At 41.7% G+C, this 21,293-nt stretch overlaps 1 protein-coding gene across 2 annotated transcripts in view; it reads right to left on the bottom strand.

The window, feature by feature from the left end:
• Positions 1 to 21,293, bottom strand: part of ARMH3 (armadillo like helical domain containing 3) — a 223,820-nt gene that overhangs the window by 46,814 nt on the left and 155,713 nt on the right. For both annotated transcript variants that reach the window (XM_023206477.1, XM_023206479.1), the window contains one exon: positions 848 to 926. In XM_023206477.1, the coding sequence (XP_023062245.1) occupies positions 848 to 926 (79 nt within the window). The remainder of the gene's footprint in view (positions 1 to 847; positions 927 to 21,293) is intronic.

The raw sequence follows: 21,293 nt of genomic DNA, 5'->3' as shown, positions 1-21,293 counted from the left end.
GCTGTGCCAGCAAGAAGCTCAAACAAGGGTTACAAAGATGCACTGGCAAAAAGGGAGAACAGGGCACATGTGGTCTTCCTACTGGCTTGGAGTCTATACCCTGGCCCCTCCAATTTGGGAGTAGGGTGAAAAGGAAAGGGAACCATATGAATAGGATGTCTTATTTTGTGCTTTTAAAAAAAGGACTCGAGAGTCTCATTTTGACACATCAAGTTCAATCCCATGCCATGCTAATGCCTCATCTGTACTTTTATATAATGCAGAGCTGAGTGCAGACGCTCTGGGAGAAGGGGAAATCAGGCCAGATTTAAGGAAAACAAAGAGACAAGGCTATCTGCATCTCCAACTTAGTCCATACCACAGAAAAACCTCCTCAGAAATAACTGATCAAGGCAAAGAGAACTCAATTACTAAGGAAAAGCTGTCCCAATGAGGGCTCATGTTTTAACGAGCCAAATAGCTTCAAATTAAGCTGAATTCAGGGTTTTTCCAATCGGCAGTTTCACCCATTTCTAAGTTCTCATTTCTTATTTTCAAAATCAAAACGACTCTCTGCCTAAAATTTTAAAAAAAGAAATGCCTTATCACACTCACTCTAAAACAATAATTCACTAGATTTTCACCTACATATCTTCTATATAATTAACACACTCTTCAGATGGCACAAAGGCAGATAGTATCACTCTATTAAAAGTACTATCAACCAATCCCACACTAATTCCTCTCAGTAGTCTGGCCCTGGACACCCCCACAAAAACTCAGTCACAGAAACCCCCTGCCATCAGAGAGAAGGCAACTGCTTGATTCTAGCCACCAACTAGGTCATCTGGGGAAAGTAGTGGCTTACCTGCTCCTCTGACAGTTGGGATATGTGATTCACAGCAGCGTAGGACTCAATTTTGGGGTTAAAGTGGTTGATGATGGCTCTGAAACAAAGAATTCGTATTAATATGGTGCCAGATGGAAGAGGGGGATACATCTGTTAAAAAATAACGATCAAGTACCCTCTGGTTTAGAGTACTAGTGCATGGGACTGATTGTGACTGGGTAACTGTCCTCTTATTGAACATGAGGAGGTCACAGATGGGGGTGAATTGATAACTCTGAAATGGGAAGGACTTACCATTAGACAGAAAATAGAATCAAGCATCTCTGCTTTGCAAATGAACTAACGGAAAAAACCCAAAGCCGAACAAAAATATTGAGTCCTTCAGATGAGAACGGGAACCCAGAGGGCTGTCCACTAGAGGGCCCTGGTGCTTCAATCAGAAAGAACAACTGTCTTCTTTGACTCAGGAGAATAGGGTTACTCAGTAAAGCTGGGCCAACAACACATAGGCTAAATAGAAGCAATCTTCATACTTGTTAGTAAGTAGTTTCAAACCAAAATTTTATATCTGGCCATTCAACCCAAAAGCTGAGTGTCATTTTAAAACACTCCCTTCTCCATCACTTGGTCACATCCAAAATCACCTAGTCTTATCAAATTCACCTCTTAAAAAATCAATGAAATCTGAAATAAATTTCCCTGAAACCAATGCCTTGGTATAGGTCTTTGTCATTTCTTGCCTGGTGTAGCAAAAAGAACACAGGTTTTAGATCATGGGTTTACATGAGTCCATACGAATATAAATGATTCATAGAGAAGAGACAAATCTCGTTTTTCTCATATATATATAAAATTATATAGGGTATCACTCTGTCACCAAGTCTGGAATACAGTGGCATAATCATGGCTCACAGAATCCTTAACCTCCCAGGCTCAAGCGATCCTCCCACCTAAGCTTCCCTAGTGGGACTACAGGCACGTGCCACCATGCCCAGCTAATTATTTTTGTATTTTGTTGGTAGAGACCGGGTTTCGCCATGTTGCCCAGGCTTAAGCCTGGGCTCAAGCAATCCACAGGTCTCTGCCTCCCAAAGTGCTGGGATTACAGACATGAGCCACGGCAGCTGGCCAACAAATCTTTCTTATAGAACAATTTCAAATAATATATATATAGATACTTCTCCCTATAGGAAATGAAGTTTATTTCTCATCCTGAGGGTGCGCTAGATTTAGTGACTTATTGCCAAAGACTAGAGTAGCAAATGGGAAACACAGTAACTTTATAGCAAAGAAGCCTGGCAAACACTACCTTAACAAAATGATGAAGCTGTATATTGCCAGTGATATCATGTAACCCTTGGTGTGACCTGATGAGAAGGGCACTTAATATCTCAGTCTAATCACAAGAAAAATATCAGATAGGGGACATTCTACAGGATAACTGAATGGTACCTTTTTTTTTTTTTTTAGACAGGGTCTCACTTTGTTATCCAGGCTGGAGTGCAGTGGCACAAACATAGCTCACTACAGTCTCCACCTCGTTGGCTCAAGCAATCCTCCCACTTCAGCTTCCCAAGTAGCTGGGACTACAGGCATGTGCCGCCGTGTCTGACTAATTTTTGTATTTTTTGTAGATATGAGGTTTCACTAGATTGCCCAGGCTGGTCTCAAACTCCTGAGCTCAGGCGGTCCTCCCTCCTCGGCCTCGAAAATGCTGGGATGACAGGCATGAGCCATTGCTCCTGGCCCTGACTGGTAGTTTCTTTCTTTCTTTTTTTTTTTTTTTTTTTGTGAGATGGAGTTTTGCTGTTGTTGCCCAGGCTGGAGGGCAATGGCATGATCTCGGCTCACTACAACCTCCATCTCCTGGGTTCAAGCAATTCTTCTGCCTCAGCTTCCCAAGAAGTTGGGATTATAGGCCCCCACCACCATGCCCAGCTAATTCTGTATTTTTAATAGAGATGGGGTTTCACCACATTAGCCAGGCTGTTCTCAAACTCCTGACCCTTCAGGTGATCCACTTGCCTTGGCTTCCCAAAGTATTGGGATTACAGGTATGAGCTATCATGCTCAGGTGGTACTTTCTTAAGACTCTAAAAGTCATGAAAAACAAGAGCTGAGAAACTGTCACAGATCACTGGGGAGATATGACAATTAAATGCATATCCTGGAATGGCCCCTGGAACAGCAAGAGGACATTAATGGAAAAACTGGTAAAATCTAATTAAAACACGGAGTTTAGTTAATAATAATGCCAGTTACTTAGTGTCGATAGATGTACCTTGGTGATATAAAATGAGGGAAATTAGGCTGAAGGTATCCAGGAACTCTGTGGATTATGTTTTTACTTTTTCTGTAAATCTAAAATTATTCCAAAACACAAAGTTTATTAAAATGGGTGGTGTGGGCTAGGAGTGGTGGTTCATGCATGTAATTCCAGCACTTTGAGAGGCCAAGGTGAGCGGATCACTTGAGCTCAGAAGTTCAAGATCAGCCTAGGTAACATGGTGAAACCCTGTCTCTACAAAAAATACAAAAAAATTTAGACTTGTGGTCCCAGCTACTTGGGAGGCTGAGGTGGGAGGATCACTTATGCCTGGGAGGCACAGGTTTCAGTGAGCCAAGACTGTGCCACTGCACTCCAGCCTGGGTGACATAGTGAAACCCTGTCTTCTCACAAAAAACCCCATTCAAAATCAACAACAAAATGGGTGCACGGGCTGGGTGCAGAGGTCACAACTGTAATCCCAGCACTTAGGGAGGCTAAGGTGGGAGGATTACTTGAATCCAGGAGTTCGAAACCAGCCTGGGCAACATGGTGAGACCCTGTCTCTACAAAATAAAAAAAATAATAATAATAAGCCAGGGCCAGGTGTGGTGGCATGTGCCTGTAGTCTCAGCTACTTGGAAGGCTGAAGTGGGAGGATCACTTGAGCCCAGGGGGATGAAGCTGTAGTGAGCTGTGTTTGTGTTACCACACTCCAGTCTGGGCAACATAACAAGACTTTGTCTCAAAAATAAAAAATAAAACGTGTGCACATGTGTATATGTGTGTTTGCGTGTGTGTGTATATGTATGAGCTAGCATAACAAATCATTATTTTCTTTTATAGCTTCTTCATGGTAAAGAATTATAGAACCATTTAATCTAATTCTGGTAATAAAAGTATAAACCAAAAACTTAAAAAAAAATACCAATCTCTGCACTTATCACAATACCTAGGAATAGTCTATTGCAGCCATATAAGAAATGTTTATTGAAAGAGGGCTAAATCTTAGAGGGTACATTTATAACATTTATATGACATAATATATAACATTTATAGTACAAATAATAAAAACTTGGAAAAGCAATGCCAAACATCTAACCCAATGCCTGGTACACAGCTTGTGCTCAATAAATCCTCAATAAATGAATAAACCAAATATGACAGACATGAGTCAGAAGCAAGAGGATAGTTCTGACAACTTATTTTTCTAGAAACTACCAAGAGAGCTGAAGATAATATCTGGAAGTTAAGGCTGAGGTTTAGTCTAAATCCAAAGTAGGAAAGAATTTTATGACCAAGTGGGTGTCAAATATTTTTCTCAATCAGAGAGCAAGGCTCAAGGATGTTGGCAGAGATGACCACAGCCCATAAGCAGAAAGGAAAACCAGGACCCTAAACCCAATGAGAAGGTAGGGGAAGCAAATTTAGAGAGGAACTGATAATCCCACCGATCCTAGCAGCAGCACCAATTTAAAGTTCACTCGGGGTGGAGTCTTGAGTCATAGGGTTTAGTGTCCAGGACCAACAGGATTGACAGAAAGGAGCTACAGTAGTCAAATCAATCTACCATTAGACCACAGGTATCTTCGGAAAAAGATTTTGCACTCTGTAAATGCATCCACATTTTATGCTTTTATAGTTTGTTTTTTTTAATCAGGCTTTCCTTACATTTCTTAGGAAATTTTTTTTTTTTTTTTTTAATTCCTGTCTCAACTGAACTAGAAGTTTTGTTCTTGTTCTTGTTTATTATTATTATTATTACTATTTATTCTTGCCTAGGTTTGGAGAATACAGAGATCCAAGTACCCTAGCTTCTGTCTGGGTGGAATGTTCGCGGCCACTGGGGCAACCCAGGGGAGCTAGTGAGGTTGGAACAATGAAATAATCCCTGGAAATGGAATTGCTGGGGATGTAATTCTCTTTCCTTTCAACCTGAATAGTTCTTTCACCAGGAAACAAAGCAAGGACATAAAGAAGGAAAGAAAAGAGACAGGAAGAGAGGGAAGGAGAAAAAGAAAGAGGAAAGAAGGGCGAGAGGGGCTGGGAGGCAGGAAGGGAGGGAGGGAGGGAGAGAAAGGAAAACCCAGAAGGCATTACCTTCAAAATGTACACTTACTTCCTTCCCTTCTCACCATTATACTTATCAGGTGTCAGCTGGCTCTATGGGTGACCTGTTCTTCATACTGCAAGGCACACATGCTGATACTGTTTGGGCAAACTTATCCTGAGGGTATGATACATTTACCACTCTGGGAATACATATTTGGAATGAAGATAAAATCATCTTCCAACCTGCCCTGTGACAATCTCATCTCAGTACTTCAGATCTAAGCAGGTGATTAAGGTCTCCCACCAGGAGACCAGGTTGAAAAAACTATTTAGAAACCTGAGGAAGGTGGAACAGTCTACATTCAGTTAGCAATCTCTAATTCAGTACTCACAAAGGCAGTATATGTGTCGGCCTTACATTTTGTTTGTTTGTTTGTTTCTTTGGGATTGTTATCTGCAAAATCTGAGTGCTAACCTAATGTCCTGGAGATATGCCAGGTGGAGGGTATTCAGCCTAAGCAGTAAGAAAAATAGTCTAACACTGGCTCTTCTTTCTCTAGGCTCTTAAGAAAGGAATTCCAGATAGAGCTTGGGGGCTTCCCATTAAAGTTCTTAGTACTTTGCACTATTGAAATGGAAATATGTCCTGACATGGCACAGAAATGGCAGAACACTGGAACCAGGCTAAGCCAGACCAAGCTGAGTGACACACCTTTTCAATAACTGAATTACATAGCTTCTTCTTCCCCAGTAAGTCTGATGGCTACCAGGCTCACCTGGGTTGTGATTCCACACCAACCCGCCTGGCCAAGGTGCTAGATGAGGACTCATGCTTGACTAGCTCTTAGCGGGAGAAAGATGAGGCACCAGATTTATAGATGAAGGAAGAATCTCTCCATTTTCTTTAGGCTTTCCTTCTCACTGATAGCACCTCCAAAAGGATTTACTACCATCTTTTCTGAACTTTTGGGAAGGGAGTTTCTGGGAGATTCTAACAGTACTTCTCTCTCATTTTTACCGGTCAAAACCTAACAGGTAGCAACATCCGGTGCTGATGCCTAAAATGAAAGTCTTCCAGGAAAGAAGAAATGGCATTTTTTTCTACCCAAAGATGAATGAGCAAAACATGAGTTCAACTTCCTCTCCATCCATTCCATCTAAACCCTCACGCTACAAAAAGTGAAGGTGAATACCGCAAATGGGACACAATTTCCTCACCTCTGTCTAGTGTGAGTGAGGAAGAAAACGAGGCTAAGGAAAGAAGAGACTAGGGAGAAGAGTCACAGAAGACTGTTACACACTGAATGTCTGTGTCCCCTCCAAATTCAGACATTGAAGCCCTAACCCTCAATGCAATTGTATTTGGAGATAGGGCCTTTATGGAAGTTAATTAAGGTTAAATGAGGTAATAAGGCTGGGACCCCTGATCCAACAGGATTGGTGTCTATTTGGCAGGGCACAGTGGCTCACACCTGTAATCCTAGCACTTTGGAAAGCTGAGGTGGGTGGATCACCTGAGGTCAGGAGTTTGAGACCAGCCTGGCCAACGTGGCGAAACCCCATCTCTACTAAAAATACAAAATTAGCCAGACGTGGTGACGGGTGCCTGTAATCTCAGCTACTTGGGGGGCTGAGGCAGGAGAATCGCTTGAATCCAGGGGCCGGAGGTGGCAGTGAACTAGAATCATGCCACTTCACTCCAGCCTGGGCAAAAGAGTGAAACTCCATTTCAAAAAAAATAAAACACTCCAGAGAGCTCTCTTCTTATCTGTCACGTGAGGACACAGTGAGTGAGGACACAGTGAGAAGGCTGCCATCTCATAAGCCAGGAAGACAGCTCTCACCAGAAACTGACCCTGCTGGGGTCCCAGATCAAGGATCTGGGACTTCTAGCCTCCAGAACTGTGAGAAAATACAGGAAGGTTTGAGTGGACAATGAATGAGAAAACATAGCCATTATGAAAAGATGAAGGTTTCCCTTCGACAAAGGTGGCAAGGCAATTAAATAGGCAAAAAAATAGTCTTTTCAACAAATGGTACTGGGACAAGTAGTTATCCACATGCAAAAGAATGAAGTTAGATCCCTTCCTTATACCATACACAAAAGAACTCGAAATGGATCACAGATCTAAATGTAAGGTCTAAAAACTATACAATTCTTTTTTCTTTTTTTTTTGAGATGGAGTCTCTCTCTGTTGCCCAGGCTGGAGTGCAGTGGTGGAATCTCGGCTCACTGCAAACTCTGCCTCCTGGGTTCACACCATTCTCCTGCCTCAGCCTCCCAGGTAGCTGGGACTACAGGTGCCTGCCGCCACACCCAGCTAATTTTTTGTATTTTTATTTATTTATTTATTGAGATGGAGTCTCACTCTGTCCCCCAGGCTGGAGTGCAGTGGCGCGATCTCAGCTCACTGCAAGCTCCACCTCCTGGGTTCACATCATCCTCCTGCCTCAGCCTCCCGAGTAGCTGGGACTACAGGTACACATGACCACACCCAACTAGTTTTTTTGTATTTTCAGTAGAGATGGGGTTTTACTGTGTTAGCCAGGATGGTCTCAATCTCCTGACCTCATGATCCGCCGGCCTCAGCCTCCCAAAGTGCTGGGATTATAGGCATAAGCCACCACGCCCAGCCCTTAAAAGCTATAAAATTCTTACAAGTAAATCTTCATGACTTGAGGTTAGGCAGTGATTTCTTAGATAAAACACCAAAAGCACAAATGACAAAAGAAAAAGTGGATCAATCTGAACTTTAAACTTTGTGCTGCAAACAATGCCATCAAGAAAGTGAAAGGACAATCCACAGAATAAGAGAAAATGTTTGCAAATTTTGTCTGATAAGAAACTTGTATCCAGAATATATAAAGAACTCTTATATTCAACAATGAATTACACAAAAATAATACAATTTTTTAAAAGAACAAATTATTTGAATAGACAAGAAAAGATACTTAGTATCATTAGTCATTAGGGAAATGCAAATCAAAACCACAATGAGATACCACTTCACAGCCATTAGGATAATGGCAAAAACAAAATAGCAAGGCTGGGCACAGTAGCTCATGCCTGCAATCCCAGGAGTTCGAAACAAGCCTGGGCAACATGGGGGAGACCCCCATCTCTACAAAATTACACAAAAAAAATTAGCCAGGTGTGGTGGCACGCACCTGTAGTCCCAGCTACTTGGGTGGCCAAGGTGGGCAGACCGCTTGAGCCTAGGAGGCAAAGGCTGCAGTGAGCTAAGATGGAGCCACTGCACTCCAGCCTAGGTGAGAGTGCAGACCCTGTCTCAAAACAAACAAACAAACAAAAAAACAATAACAAATGTTGGCAAGGATGTGGAGAAGAACTCTCATACATTGCTGGTGGGATTGTAAAATGGTACAGCTACTTCAATTTATAGGAAAGGTCCGGAATAGGCAAATTTGTAGAAACAGAAAGTAGATTCATGGTTACTTAGGGCTACAAGTAGGGTTAGGGAAGAATAGGGAGTGACTGCTATTGGGTATAGGGTTTCTTTCGGGGGAACACAATATTCTAAAGTTAGATTGTGATGATGATTGCACAACCCTATGATTATACCAGAAAACATGAACTGCATACTTTAAATGGATGAACTGTATCATATATAAATTATCATGGCTTCCTTGGCCCCAGCAGTTTTTGAGCAAGCTGCTTTCTCCAACCAGTTCCACACAGAATTCATGTGGTGATTCCTAGAGTGATTCGTTCACCAAGAAAACTTTTCTAAAGCTTGCATATGTTAGCAACGCTGACGGCAGTAGGAAAAGGAGCTCACTGGGCCATGAACTATTCTATAAATTACAGAAGCTGGGATTTCAGGAGCTTCTGGAGAGAGAGGGCTCTGTGGTACAATACCACAAAAGGTGGCAGAGATGGCAATTGAGACTAGTGCTGAAGGGCACATGCTCAGGAAGAAACGACCCTACCTGGAGGTGAGAGGGGTCCAACTCATGGTAATATGTATGATATACTTAAATCAAAAGTTCTGCACGTAGCAAAGGATGTCAGCTTTTGGCTGTTGAAATAGGATGTTGAGGCAGGTGGCAGGCACAGTTAGTGGATAAGAAGAAAGTTTCTCTTATTTTCAACATCCTTTTCCTTTACCATTTTCTTTTCCAGCAATAGTTGGAGTTGACCACATTATTCAGGGAAATAGAATTGGGAAGAGGATTTAAAGAAATATAGGTAGTAATAAGGCCCAAGGAAGGAGAAAGGAGTTCTACCCACAGACAGAAGTTAGGGGGGAAAGATAATACAATTTCTAACCAAACCTCTAGCTTTTCTGAAACTTGAACTAAAAGCTCCAAGAGAGCAGGTACTAAATTTATTTTGCTCACCAATATTTTGTCCAGTTTCACTGTAAGCAGCTTTTGCTTCTGGAGATCCAGAATCACTAGCTATCCTTCTAAATATGAAAATAAAAATTAAAATGTTTTATCCTCATCCCAGGAAAAAAGATGGCTCAGACATGAACAACTGTCCTCCCAAAGAAGGAGCAAAAGTTGACACTGATGACAATAAAGCTTTTCTTCCTCTTAAGTCGTATCAAGAGGCTAGAGGAAAGCTTTCTGGCATTCCTTATTTAAGTAATCTAATACCTTCTAAAAGTAAGCCTAGGTTTTGTTTGTGTGTTTGTTTGAGGGTGGGGAGGATGAGGTGAGGCATGGGGGAGTGTGTTTTACTCTAGTACTGGGCCTCTAAAGCCACTGAATTAGAAAGTCCCAAAGGGGAAGGAAAAATAAATAGACAACATCATAGTAAAGAGAAATTGGTAAAGCCAGCCACAGTGAGGGACGGCACTGTGCCCAGTGCACCTTTAAGAGCAGGAATCTGGGCCACCCTCCAATGCAATTTTCAACTTCTGACTGCAGAAGATAGGGGTCACTTATACAGGCTGAAGCAAAATGAAGTGGACAGACGGAACAGTAAGGATGAACAGTAAACAGGCTGGGGATTTCTTAGTCCATTTTAAATTTATTCTTTCTGACTCATGACTCTGCAAAGCAGCTCTCTTTTCCCAAGTGCCGGGTGGTTGTTAACTGAGACACATAGTTAATGCTGAACTTGGATTAAAGATAAGCATGGAAATGTTCCTTTAACAATGTAAGCAATATAGCTTAAGAGAAAATGTGGGCCAGGCACGGTGGCTCTCCCCTATAATTCCAGCACTTTGGGAGGCTGACGTGGGAGAAGTGCTTAGCTCAGGAGTACAAAAAAAAAATTTTTTTTTTTAATTAGCTGGGCATGGTGACATGTGCTTGTTGTAGTCCCAGCTACTCAGGAGGCTGAGGTGGGAGGATGATTTGAGCCAGGGATGTCAAGGCTGCAGGGAACCATGATCACACCACTGCGCTCCCCAGCCTGGGTGACAGAGCAAGACCCAGTTTTAAGAAAAAAAGAGGCCGGGCGCGGTGGCTTAAGCCTGTAATCCCAGCACTTTGGGAGGCCGAGACGGGCGGATCACGAGGTCAGGAGATCGAGACCATCCTGGCCTACACGGTGAAACCCTGTCTCTACTAAAAAAAAATACAAAAAACTAGCCGGGCGAGGTGGCGGGCGCCTGTAGTCCCAGCTGCTCGGGAGGCTGAGGCAGGAGAATGGCGTAAACCCGGGAGGCGGAGCTTGCAGTGAGCCGAGATCGCACCACTGCACTCCAGCCTGGGTGACAGAGCAAGACTCCGTCTCAAAAAAAGAAAAAAAAGAAAAAGAAAATATGGATTCCTCCTCATATCCAATATAAATCTAAAGCAAATCCTCCAAAATGCAACCTCCCATAGACAGAAGCATCTACAAGTCTTTTATGAAACAACAAATAGTTTCATTCAGAAGCTCAGAACATGGTGATTGTTTCATTACTAAGATACCTGAAGAAAGCAGGCTATCTCTAAAAGCTGCTATGTACATCTTTCAGGCAGAACAGAGAAAAACAAGCAAAAGTTGTTTTTGTAGCTCTCATTCCAAGGAAGGAGGGAACATCACTGGTATACTCAATACATACATATATATATATGTATATGAATATTCTTAAAGGTTTCACCCTAAAACTACTCCTATAAGACTACCAGATTTACATTAAAGAGTCTGATTGTGGGTGAATTTCTCAAGCTTAGTAAAAAATTTGGATCTTAAGCTCCAACCTCATTAAGACCTGTAGCCCTGTATTTTCAAATGCTTACTAAACATTTACACCTGGATGTCTTGCTTTTGTTTACCTGGATTTCTTCACATAGAATGTTATCACCACTAAAAAGCCTAAGTCATCTTCTTCCTTGAAGGCCCAGTTAAAATACCATTGCTTCCCTGAACAACATGGTTCATACAGAAAACAGCAAGGCTTTAGAGAAAGGAGATCTGGCCAGGCGCGGTGGCTCAAGCCTGTAATCCCAGCACTTTGGGAGGCCAAGACGGGCGGATCACGAGGTCAGGAGATCGAGACTATCCTGGCTAACACGGTGAAACCCCATCTCTACTAAAAATACAAAAAACTAGCCGGGCGAGGTGGCGGGCGCCTGTAGTCCCAGCTACTCGGGAGGCTGAGGCAGGAGAATGGCGTGAACCCGGGAGGTGGAGCTTGCAGTGAGCTGAGATTCGGCCACTGCACTCCAGCCTGGGCGACAGAGCAAGACTCCGTCTCAAAAAAAAAAAAAAAAAAAAGAAAAAGGAGATCTGAAAAAAATCTGGATTCCTCCACTTATTAACTGTGTGACTTTGGGCAAGAGATCAACCTCTCTGGGTAGTAGTTTATTTGGTTGAATCTCATTTCCAAAACTTTCCTCTCTGTTTTCCTGCATACCATCTAGCCCTAAAGATTTTTCTCCCCCCCAAAGCAGTTTCCCTTTTCCTAGACCAGTCCAGTGATATACTACTATGCAATATACTACAGAGCATGTTCTCCGGTATCTGGGACTAAAGACAAGAAAACCATCATATTCGTAATTGCTTTTACCTGGGAAACCTTCAGGCATACAGGTAAAATACAAGCTTCTGAGAAGGGGTAAAGGTATGACTGAGTGTATGTGGCAGTAGTTAAAATGGTTTATCTGAGGCTGAGTTATTTAATATTAAACTAACATTTCTTTCACCTTCAGAATTGCCTCACAGACTCCTATTTCATGCAGTACTAAGCTTCCTTCTTCATAGAGTCAATGAATCTTCAGCCCATCCAATTCAACAACAACAAAAAAAGCAATTTCCCTTGATGCCTGTTAACAGAAATGCATTACAAGCCTCAGAGACTCTGCTGATTAACGTTACACAAAATAAAACCTCAAGTAAGAATACCTTCTAACCTTTTCACTTTGAAACTATCTAATCAAAACATCAGCAACTGACCTGTTAGGATTATCCCTCTAACTTACCCCCTAAGTTTTAGGCCTTAACCCTTTCAGGACAATTATTCCCCTCCATAAATTATACTACTGTCCCTGTGGCCATTCTTCTCAGGACCAAAGACACAAAAATGGAACCTTAGTATAAAAGGCATTTTGACAACCACCAGGAAGGATGAACTATTGACCAGTGCATCTAGTTGCTTACTTTATCCAATGATCCAGTTATATAAGCTGGCCTAAGTAATTACTAAAGAGAATTTGATAATGTAAATTTATTGGTTGAAGGGAGTGGAACAGAGAATGTGTATTATTGACTACACCTTAGCAACCTTCATATTTTAACCTGCGGAATGATTTGAGTCAGCATTCCTCTTGATTTCTGGGTGAGAAACACATGTTACACCAGGTAACATACTCACTGCTGACTATATTTTCATCTAGCCTCTGTATTAGGCAGATGAAGATTCACAATTCATTAAACTGGAGGGAAAGAGAAATTTCATGTGCATAAAATGTACAGGCACACGGCCTCAGGGGCATTTGTCATTTTCTGGAGCTGTATGCATGACTGCGCAGTGTGGGTTTTCTACCTTGATGCATGACTTTGCCCGATGTAGGTTTCCACCTCATCACCTGTTGGAAATTAAGCAACTGGTTATAGCTATTTTGCTTAAGAGTTAATGTCTAGTTACTATGGCCCCAAACCATAGATTTAAGCCAAGTAAGATGTCATGGGCTTTACACTTTGGCTAAATTATCTACTCTAGCACTGCCATAAGAGACAAAAGGAATTTCTTCCTGCTTTAGACATCAACCTGACATTTTTCACTGTTGTCACAGTTACAATGAGTGTAAATGGAGAAGAATGAACCACAAGTGTTGAAAGAACCACAAAAGTCAAATGGACCACCTACATTTCCATAAAAGGCATCACTTAATCCATTCCCCTTATAATTATGTCTACTTTTTATTAAATCTTTCTTTTTTTTTTTTTTTTTTTTTTTTTTTGAGACGGAGCCTCGCTCTGTCGCCCAGGCTGGAGTGCAGTGGCGTGATCTCGGCTCACTGCAAGCTCCACCTCCCCGGTTTAGGCCATTCTCCTGCCTCAGCCTCCTGAGTAGCTGGGACTACAGGCGCCTGCCACCATGCCCGGCTAATTTTTTGTATTTTTAGTAGAGACGGGGTTTCACTGTGGTCTCGATCTCCTGACCTTGTGATCCGCCCACCTCAGCCTCCCAAAGTGCTGGGATTACAGGCATGAGTCACCGCGCCCGGCTATTAAATCTTTCAATAAATGAAAAGAGGCTCCAAAACTCCTAAACATAAAACACCTACAAGATTATCCTATCGTTGCTCAGATCCATTATTCTGTGCTTCAGACTACCTTACTCTGTTCTCCAGTGGCAGGTCCGAAGTTACTGGCAGAGTTCCTGGGGCTACAGAATGAAAACGTTTGGAATTGGTTTGGCCCTGGATTTCCTATTTCCAGAAGCAAGGCTCCTCTACACACCCAGAAATGCCAAATGAATCTAAAGGGACAAAATAGCCTATGAGAAAATGTGTATTATATTTTCTGTCCCTTTTCAGGACATAAGAAAATCCTAACACATACCTAAGAGGAATTCTGAAGCAGTGGAGATAAGTTCAAAACCCCAAAAATTGATCTAATTTTGATTAATGGTGAACATTCCAATCCCTTGAATATGAATTAAGAACTTTTTAAAAACTGGCATAAGACAAAAACCTGAAATATTTTAATTACATCTCATTCCCATTAGCCCAATTAATCAACTTATTATAAGACACTTAAATTTTAAGCATGGGAGAACAAGAAAATGAGCAATTGACTAGTCTTCTTTTCCTGTCACTTCAAAAATAAAGGCGAATTGGCTGGTCACAGTGGCTCATGCCTGTAATCCCAATACGTTGGGAGGCCCAGGTGGGAGAACTGCTTGAGGCCAGGAGTTCAAGAGCAGCCTGGGCAACATAATGAGACCCCCATATCTACAAAATTTTTTTTAAAATTAGCCAGCATAATGTGCACACCTATAGCCCTAGCCACTCGCAAGGATAAGGCATGAGAATTGCTTGAACCCAGGAGTTTGAGCTTACAGTGAGCTGTGATCATGCCACTGCACTCTAGCCTGGGCAACAGAGCAAGACCCTGTCTCTAAAAATAAAGGGAAATTATTTTAGTGGATCACGTGCTAGACTGAGGAAGGAGGGAAATATTCTGTGGATCCCATGCCACTTAGAGAAATAGAGCCATATGAATCATAAACTAGACTAGATGAGCCATACATACACCTCAGTGGTGGTGGAGAAGGATCTCATGTGCACAAAGGAGGAAGAAACCTGTCAAGATTTCTCAGTGGTCCAGTGTGGGCCATATGGATTCCATACTAGATAGCCAGTGGTCCTGATGTTCACACACAGGAGAGACAAGAGAGTGGGCCATATGGATCATGTACTGGTTTTCAAGTACTCCAGGAAAAGAACGAAATTAAAAGACATGGAAACAGGCTTATACTCCATCCCAGGGGGACCTTTTAGAACTCCTCAGGAAAGACAATCAGCAAGTCTGCCAAAGTAATTAAGCAAATAAACATTTACCATAAAGCCCACATCAGTTAAGTGAACAAAGATGAATCTTATTACAGTGCACTGTCAGCTCTGAGCCTGCAGGTGCTAACCTCTGAGATGCAGCATTACTTGGCCCTAGCTGCTCACCCACCCACTGTGACAGAGAGCTTCGCCCTTCTTGTCAGCTCTGAAAAAGCAGGCTGCTTTCACCTGCTCCGGCAGTGACTTATGCTGCTTTCAGAGAGACCCTCACAGAGATGGCTTCCTATAAGAAGCCTGGGTGTGGATACTGTGGCAGGCGGTAGGGTTGGCTACAGAAGGGAGGCTTGAGAGGTAGAGAGGATGGGAGAAAGCAGGGGGTCTGGATAGCAGTTGTCAGTGAGGTAAAGAGAATGGGATAGTTTGGTAAATCAAGAAGTAAATAAAGAGTAAACAAGCTGCCCAAAGTATTGAACCATTCTGCCTAAGTGAAGTTGATAGTGTCTCTCTCTGAAAAGAGAAGAAGTTAAAACTTCATCGCAAAATAGTTTCTCCTCAGGGAAAGAAGTATTACTAGTGAATATCGCTTTTCTAATGTTAATGGCAGCCTCAACATCAGCTTATTAATGAGTTAGCACCAAAGCTAACAGGGTCAGATCTGTTGAGACCTAATCGGTATCTATTATTTAACAAAATCTACTGCTTGCTAGAATAAGTGAATACTTATCAATTATCCTAAGATTTACAAATGGCACCTGAATCACCTTTTGGTCCTATTTCTTTCTGCAAATAATTTTGAGAGTCAAAATGAAAGCCCCAAATTGACCAAATGCCGACCAACTACATCAGGGACCCAGAAAGCTTTTATTCATCAGAAACTCTCACAAGGGGAAGGCTGTAAGAGTAGCTGTGAGACAAATTCAAAAAAATCATATGACTAGTTTAAAAAGCCAAAGACCATATGTCTGTTACTCAGAGGAATAGATATATGAATAGGCAGAAGTAGGTAAGGTCCCTGTGTCCAGAAACCAATACATCTCTAACTCACTATGGAGAAGAAATCCTAAAGACATTGCTGGGAGACAGATATGACCAACTAACTGAAGAAATGTACTTGTGGCACTTCTGGGCTGGGTTTGTGACAGAAACTGATGTTGGAGGTCTCACAGCAGATGCACGCACAGGCACTCATACGTGCACACTTCTCTTCAGGTCTAGAACAAGAGCAAGCAAAGAGCTGTGGTAGAAAGTGATTAGCAACCCTACTTTCTACCACAGCTCTTTGTCTGCAACAGGGCCTGCAGTTTCCTTAAGTTCAAAGGCAGTGGGAGGTGGGAAAAGGAGGGGAAACTAGATGACTGCTACTCAGAACCAAGCAGCGCTGCCCAGGAGAGGACTTAATGGGAGGATAAATTTGGGGCCTGATTCTTTGACAGCACCTCCAGTAACAGCTAGTAAAGCAGGGGGTGAGAGCCAGCTCCAAACATTCATCATAATAGTGCAACAAGATGAAGGTCTTTAGGGGAGAGTCGATGAGATTCCAGAGTAAGAAAATGAAGCTCATGCGGAGGGTGAGGCGGTTGGCTCTGGCAGATTGTCTCCACAGGAGGCTGGTATAATTGTTTTATGCTCACAAAGAGGTTATTAGCTGCCATCTCTCCAATATACCAAAAAGAGCAGTAAGTTTTCTTCCTTCTGAAAGGTGATGCTACCAGAAGAAGAAATTTAGTTTTAAAGTAATTAAAGAACTTTGTTTATGCTATAAGCACAGTTTTAGAAAGAGAACTTCTTCTATATTTTCTCCATCCTTACTCTGCAAATTGACTGCTTTCTCATATAGTCAAGGAATACTCTGTCCCTAGAAGGAAGTTCTACAGTATCTGAAGCTAAAGGTTTGCCAGCACTGCCAGTGACTCTTGATAATTCAGTTTGTTTGACAAATGTATGAATACCTATCATGTGCAGGCACTATGCTAGGCAATGAAGGATGTGAATAAAATCAAGGAGTTCATAGATGGAAAAGACACACACCACAGATAATTTCATTATGATGTGGTAAAGGCTAAAGCAGACAAAGAGTAGACAAAAGGTATCATGGAAGCACAGAGGAGGGGTGCTTAGCCCAACCTGTGGGCTTAGAAAGGGCATTCTGAAGGACAGGGTGCTTGAGCGAAGTCTCGAAATATGAATTAGTTTATAATTAGGCAAGGAAAGGTGAGAATGTGCAGGCATTTTCTTACAGGGAAGGAGACTGATACCGAACTTTTACTAAATCAAACAAAAGAAATCTAACTAGTTAAAAATTAGGTTCATGCATTCAACAAACAGTCAAATTTTTCTCGTAAACTAAAGAGAAAAGTTATAGCTTCCTTTCCCAGTGTCTCATTTTAAATATTTTCCATCTAAGGGGAAACAGGACAACTTTTGTGAAAGCCACAAGACCTCTGCCTGTTGGGGTCCTGTTTACATCTGTTTTCTCAGCACTGACTCAAAGATGCTCATGGAGACAGACTAGAGCAGGTTCTGTACCTCCTCTCCTCTAAACTAAATGTAAACACAAAGCAGTTTTCTAAGTTGGAGGCAGGCCTTTCAGGCTCCCATGGGAGTAGATGGGTCTCAGCTGTGCTGTGCCCACCCCTCTCGGCTGTCAGTCTCCAGCTGGTGATGCAGCTGCTCCACTTAGAGCCGCACTGAAGCCTCCAGTCTCTGATCTCCACCAAACCATACTGAAGACACTAAATGGTTTGGCTTTGCAGCTGCCTGTTATAAGAGTGTCCTTGGTTCTCTTTTGGCTTATAAGATTAATAACATACATTTGGGAAGGTCCTCAGTGAGAAACACAAAAGAGAACCTTTAATGCCACAAAGAGCCTGAGCAAACACCTTACTGCCAAGAGCAGTAAGGCATCCAAACACGTATACCAGTGGCACGTGAAACAGCCCCAGAACATACACAGATTCCCTCAGCAGGGCCTCTAGCTTATATAAATGACAGCACCACACCACTCAGCCAGTGAGGAGGTTTTTTTAAGGCAGCCTTAAAATCCCTTATAATTCAGTGAATCTGAGAAGATTAAAATAGCACTAATTGCTTTGACTTGTTACTTAAAAAAAGAAAGAAAAACAATGCATAATGCTATCAATAATTCACTTCAAAGTGGCTTTAGTTGTCTCAAAGCCCCATTTTGGATAATTAAAACCTTTCGGCTGTCTTCCTGTTACTACGGAGGGAACTGGAAGTCAGTAAATTCTACAGTGTTGGGATTAAAAAAAAAAACTCAGCTGGTCGGGCACAGTGGCTCATGCCTGTAATCCCAGCAGTCTGGCAGGCCGAGGCAGGCAGATCACGAGGTCAGGAGATCAAGACCAGCCTGGTCAACACGGTGAAACCCTGTCTCTACTAAAAATACAAAAACTAGTTGGGCGTGGTAGCGCACCTGTAGTCCCAGCTACTCGGGAGGCTGAGGCAGGAGAATTACTTGAACCTGGGAGGCAGAGGTTGCAGTGAGCTGAGATCACGCCACTGCACTCCAGCCTGGGGACAGGAGAGACTCCATCTCACAAAAAAAAAAAAAAAAAAAGAAAGAAAAGAAAAAAAACAACTCAGTTCACCATTGAGAAAGGGAACTCTAACAATTTCAAAGCATACTTCCTGGCTATATTAGGTTAATCCAGGAGCTATTAAGACTATATTTCCTATTGTCTATTAAGATCTGAAGCAGACTTTTATAATGGGGCTCCACAGACACATTTGGGAAACATAATCAGAGGCAAAGTCCTATAGGACTTCTTAGGCATCTCAATATCCATTTCTCTAGCTTAGGGCCTCAGGTCAGGTGATGACTGGAAGACAATGATGGCAATGTAAAGGCCTTGGAAGATTAAATCATTCATTCTGCTAACCATCTATTCACTCAACACTTATCGTAACATATTGGATTGTGCTGGGGCAAGAATTACAGAAGTAAAAAAGTCATGGTCTCTGTCCTTAGGAGCTCACCATTTAGTGATGGACAGACATGTAAACAACCATACCACAATGTGATAAATGCTGCAAGAGAGAAATGCACAAAACCCTTTGGCAATGCAGGTGTGAATCATTCTGTCTCAAAGAATCCAGAAGCTTTCAAGAAAGGTTACATCTGGGCTAGATTTTGAAGCATAAACAGAATTTTGCTAAGTGAAAAGTGAAGAGGGAAGACATTCTAGGTAAAAGTATGTGCAGAGGTATGAAATTTGAGACTCTATATGGCCAAGTCTAATTGGGACAGATCTTAGGATAGATGGGAGAGTGATGACAAATAAGGCTAGAAAGGTAGGTTGGGATCAAATGTCATGCAAAAAGGTCTGGACATTATCCTATCCCTATCAATGATGGGGAATCAAGCAAAACTAAAATCTGGTGGTTTCCTAACGCAATATTTCAGATGTACAAAAAGGTGCAAAGAAGAATATGCTGAATGCTCATATACCTACCATCTAATTGTAGAAAGAATTACAACTACCTTTTAAACCCTCCATGAACCCCTTTTTGATTGTTTATCAGTCTGTCTTTTCCCAGAGTATCATTCTTATACAAAGGTTTACCCTTTGACTAAATACAAATGTGTCTCTAAATAACATATCACTTTGTGTTCTTAAATGTTATATACATGTTATATTCTGCAACTTACTTTTTAATGAATATTATATTTGTGAGACTTATTCTGATTTGTGCAGCTCTAGTCCATCTTCAGTGTTGTACAACATTCCATTGTATAAATATACCACAATCCATTTTCCTGTTCACAGAAATGTAACTGGTTTCCTTTTGTTTTTTCTTTTGGTATTTCTTTTGGATTAATACTGCAATCAATGTTGTTGTTTATATATCCTTGTTTGAGAAAGTTTCTCAAGGAAATGTACCTAGGGGTGAAGTTACTGGGTCATAAGGTTTGGGCAACTTTGACTTTACTAGCTGTTACCACACTGCCCTCAAAGTGATGCTGCTAACATATACTCCCACCAGCAGTGTAAAGACCTATGCTTCTGAAATCCAACTTGTGACTGAGTAAATTGAATAGTGGCTGCTATATGAAAAAGTTTGAAGGAAAAAGAACAGTTAGGAGGCTCTTGTAACATGAGAGATTATGATACCTTGAAATTAAATAGTGCTTGCAGCATTGGAGAGGAAGAATTTACTTGAGAGATATTTAGAAGGTAGGGCTGAAAGGACCTACTGACTGGGTAGCAGAGAGAGAATTTAAAGTAACTGAGATTTCTACTTTAGGCAACTGAACAGATGATGGTATCACTAATTGGGATGGTAAACATAGAAAGGAAAAGTTCTTAAATTGTAGGGGGAGGATAATAAGGCATTTTTTTTGGAATGTCAAATCTGAAATACCTGTGGGACCTCTGGGTAGGGTATGAAGTTCAAGAGGCAAGACCATGCTGGTAGTAAAAACTGTGAAGCCTGTTCACCTAGGCAGTTGTGAAGAATCAGATATGCAGCTTCAAAACAGTTTAGGGCAAAATAAACAGCACTTTCTACCAGTTAACAACAGTTTCTCTATTCTAGGAAAAAAAACAGTCACTTACACGCCCCATGATACAAGGTACCCTCCCCTTGAACTAATTCTATATCTGACTTTCCACCTGTCTAGACTAAGGCCTTCAGTTTAAGATGGAACAAGCAGGGATGAAAGAAGACAGTTTCATAACACTAGACCTCAGAGAGCTACCAAACTGTGCTTTAAATGTCTCCCAATGACGACCTGACATCCTGTTTGATAAAGGTAACAAGCTTTGGTTCCTTTCAGTGTATCCTACTTAGATACAGTTATAGATATAATTTGTTTATATTTTGAACTCCTTGCTCTTCTAGATCTATGGAAAGGTATTTTTTTAAGCAAAAGAAAGTATTTACTGAGAAGTTACAGTGAATACATTTTCATTTTCTTCCTAATTTCAACAAAGTGTTAATAGAAGCTCAGGAACTGGGATAATAGTTTTGTGTTTTTTTGTTTTGTTTTGTTTTTGAGGCAGGGTCTCACTCTGTCACCCAGGCTGGAGTGCAGTGGCGCAATCTCAGCTCACTGCAACCTCTGCCTCCTGGGTTCAAGTGATTCTCGTGCTTCAGCCTCCCAAGTAGCTGGGATGACAGGCATGCACCACCACACCCAGCTCATTTTTTTGTATTTTTAGTAGAGACATGATTACACCATGTTGGCCAGGCTGCTCTCAAACT

This window comes from Piliocolobus tephrosceles, chromosome 9 (genome assembly GCF_002776525.5).
Source record: "Piliocolobus tephrosceles isolate RC106 chromosome 9, ASM277652v3, whole genome shotgun sequence".
Lineage (NCBI taxonomy): Eukaryota > Metazoa > Chordata > Mammalia > Primates > Cercopithecidae > Piliocolobus > Piliocolobus tephrosceles.
The sequence above is the reverse complement of the archived record's forward strand: the minus strand, read 5'-3'. Positions and strand labels throughout refer to the sequence as shown.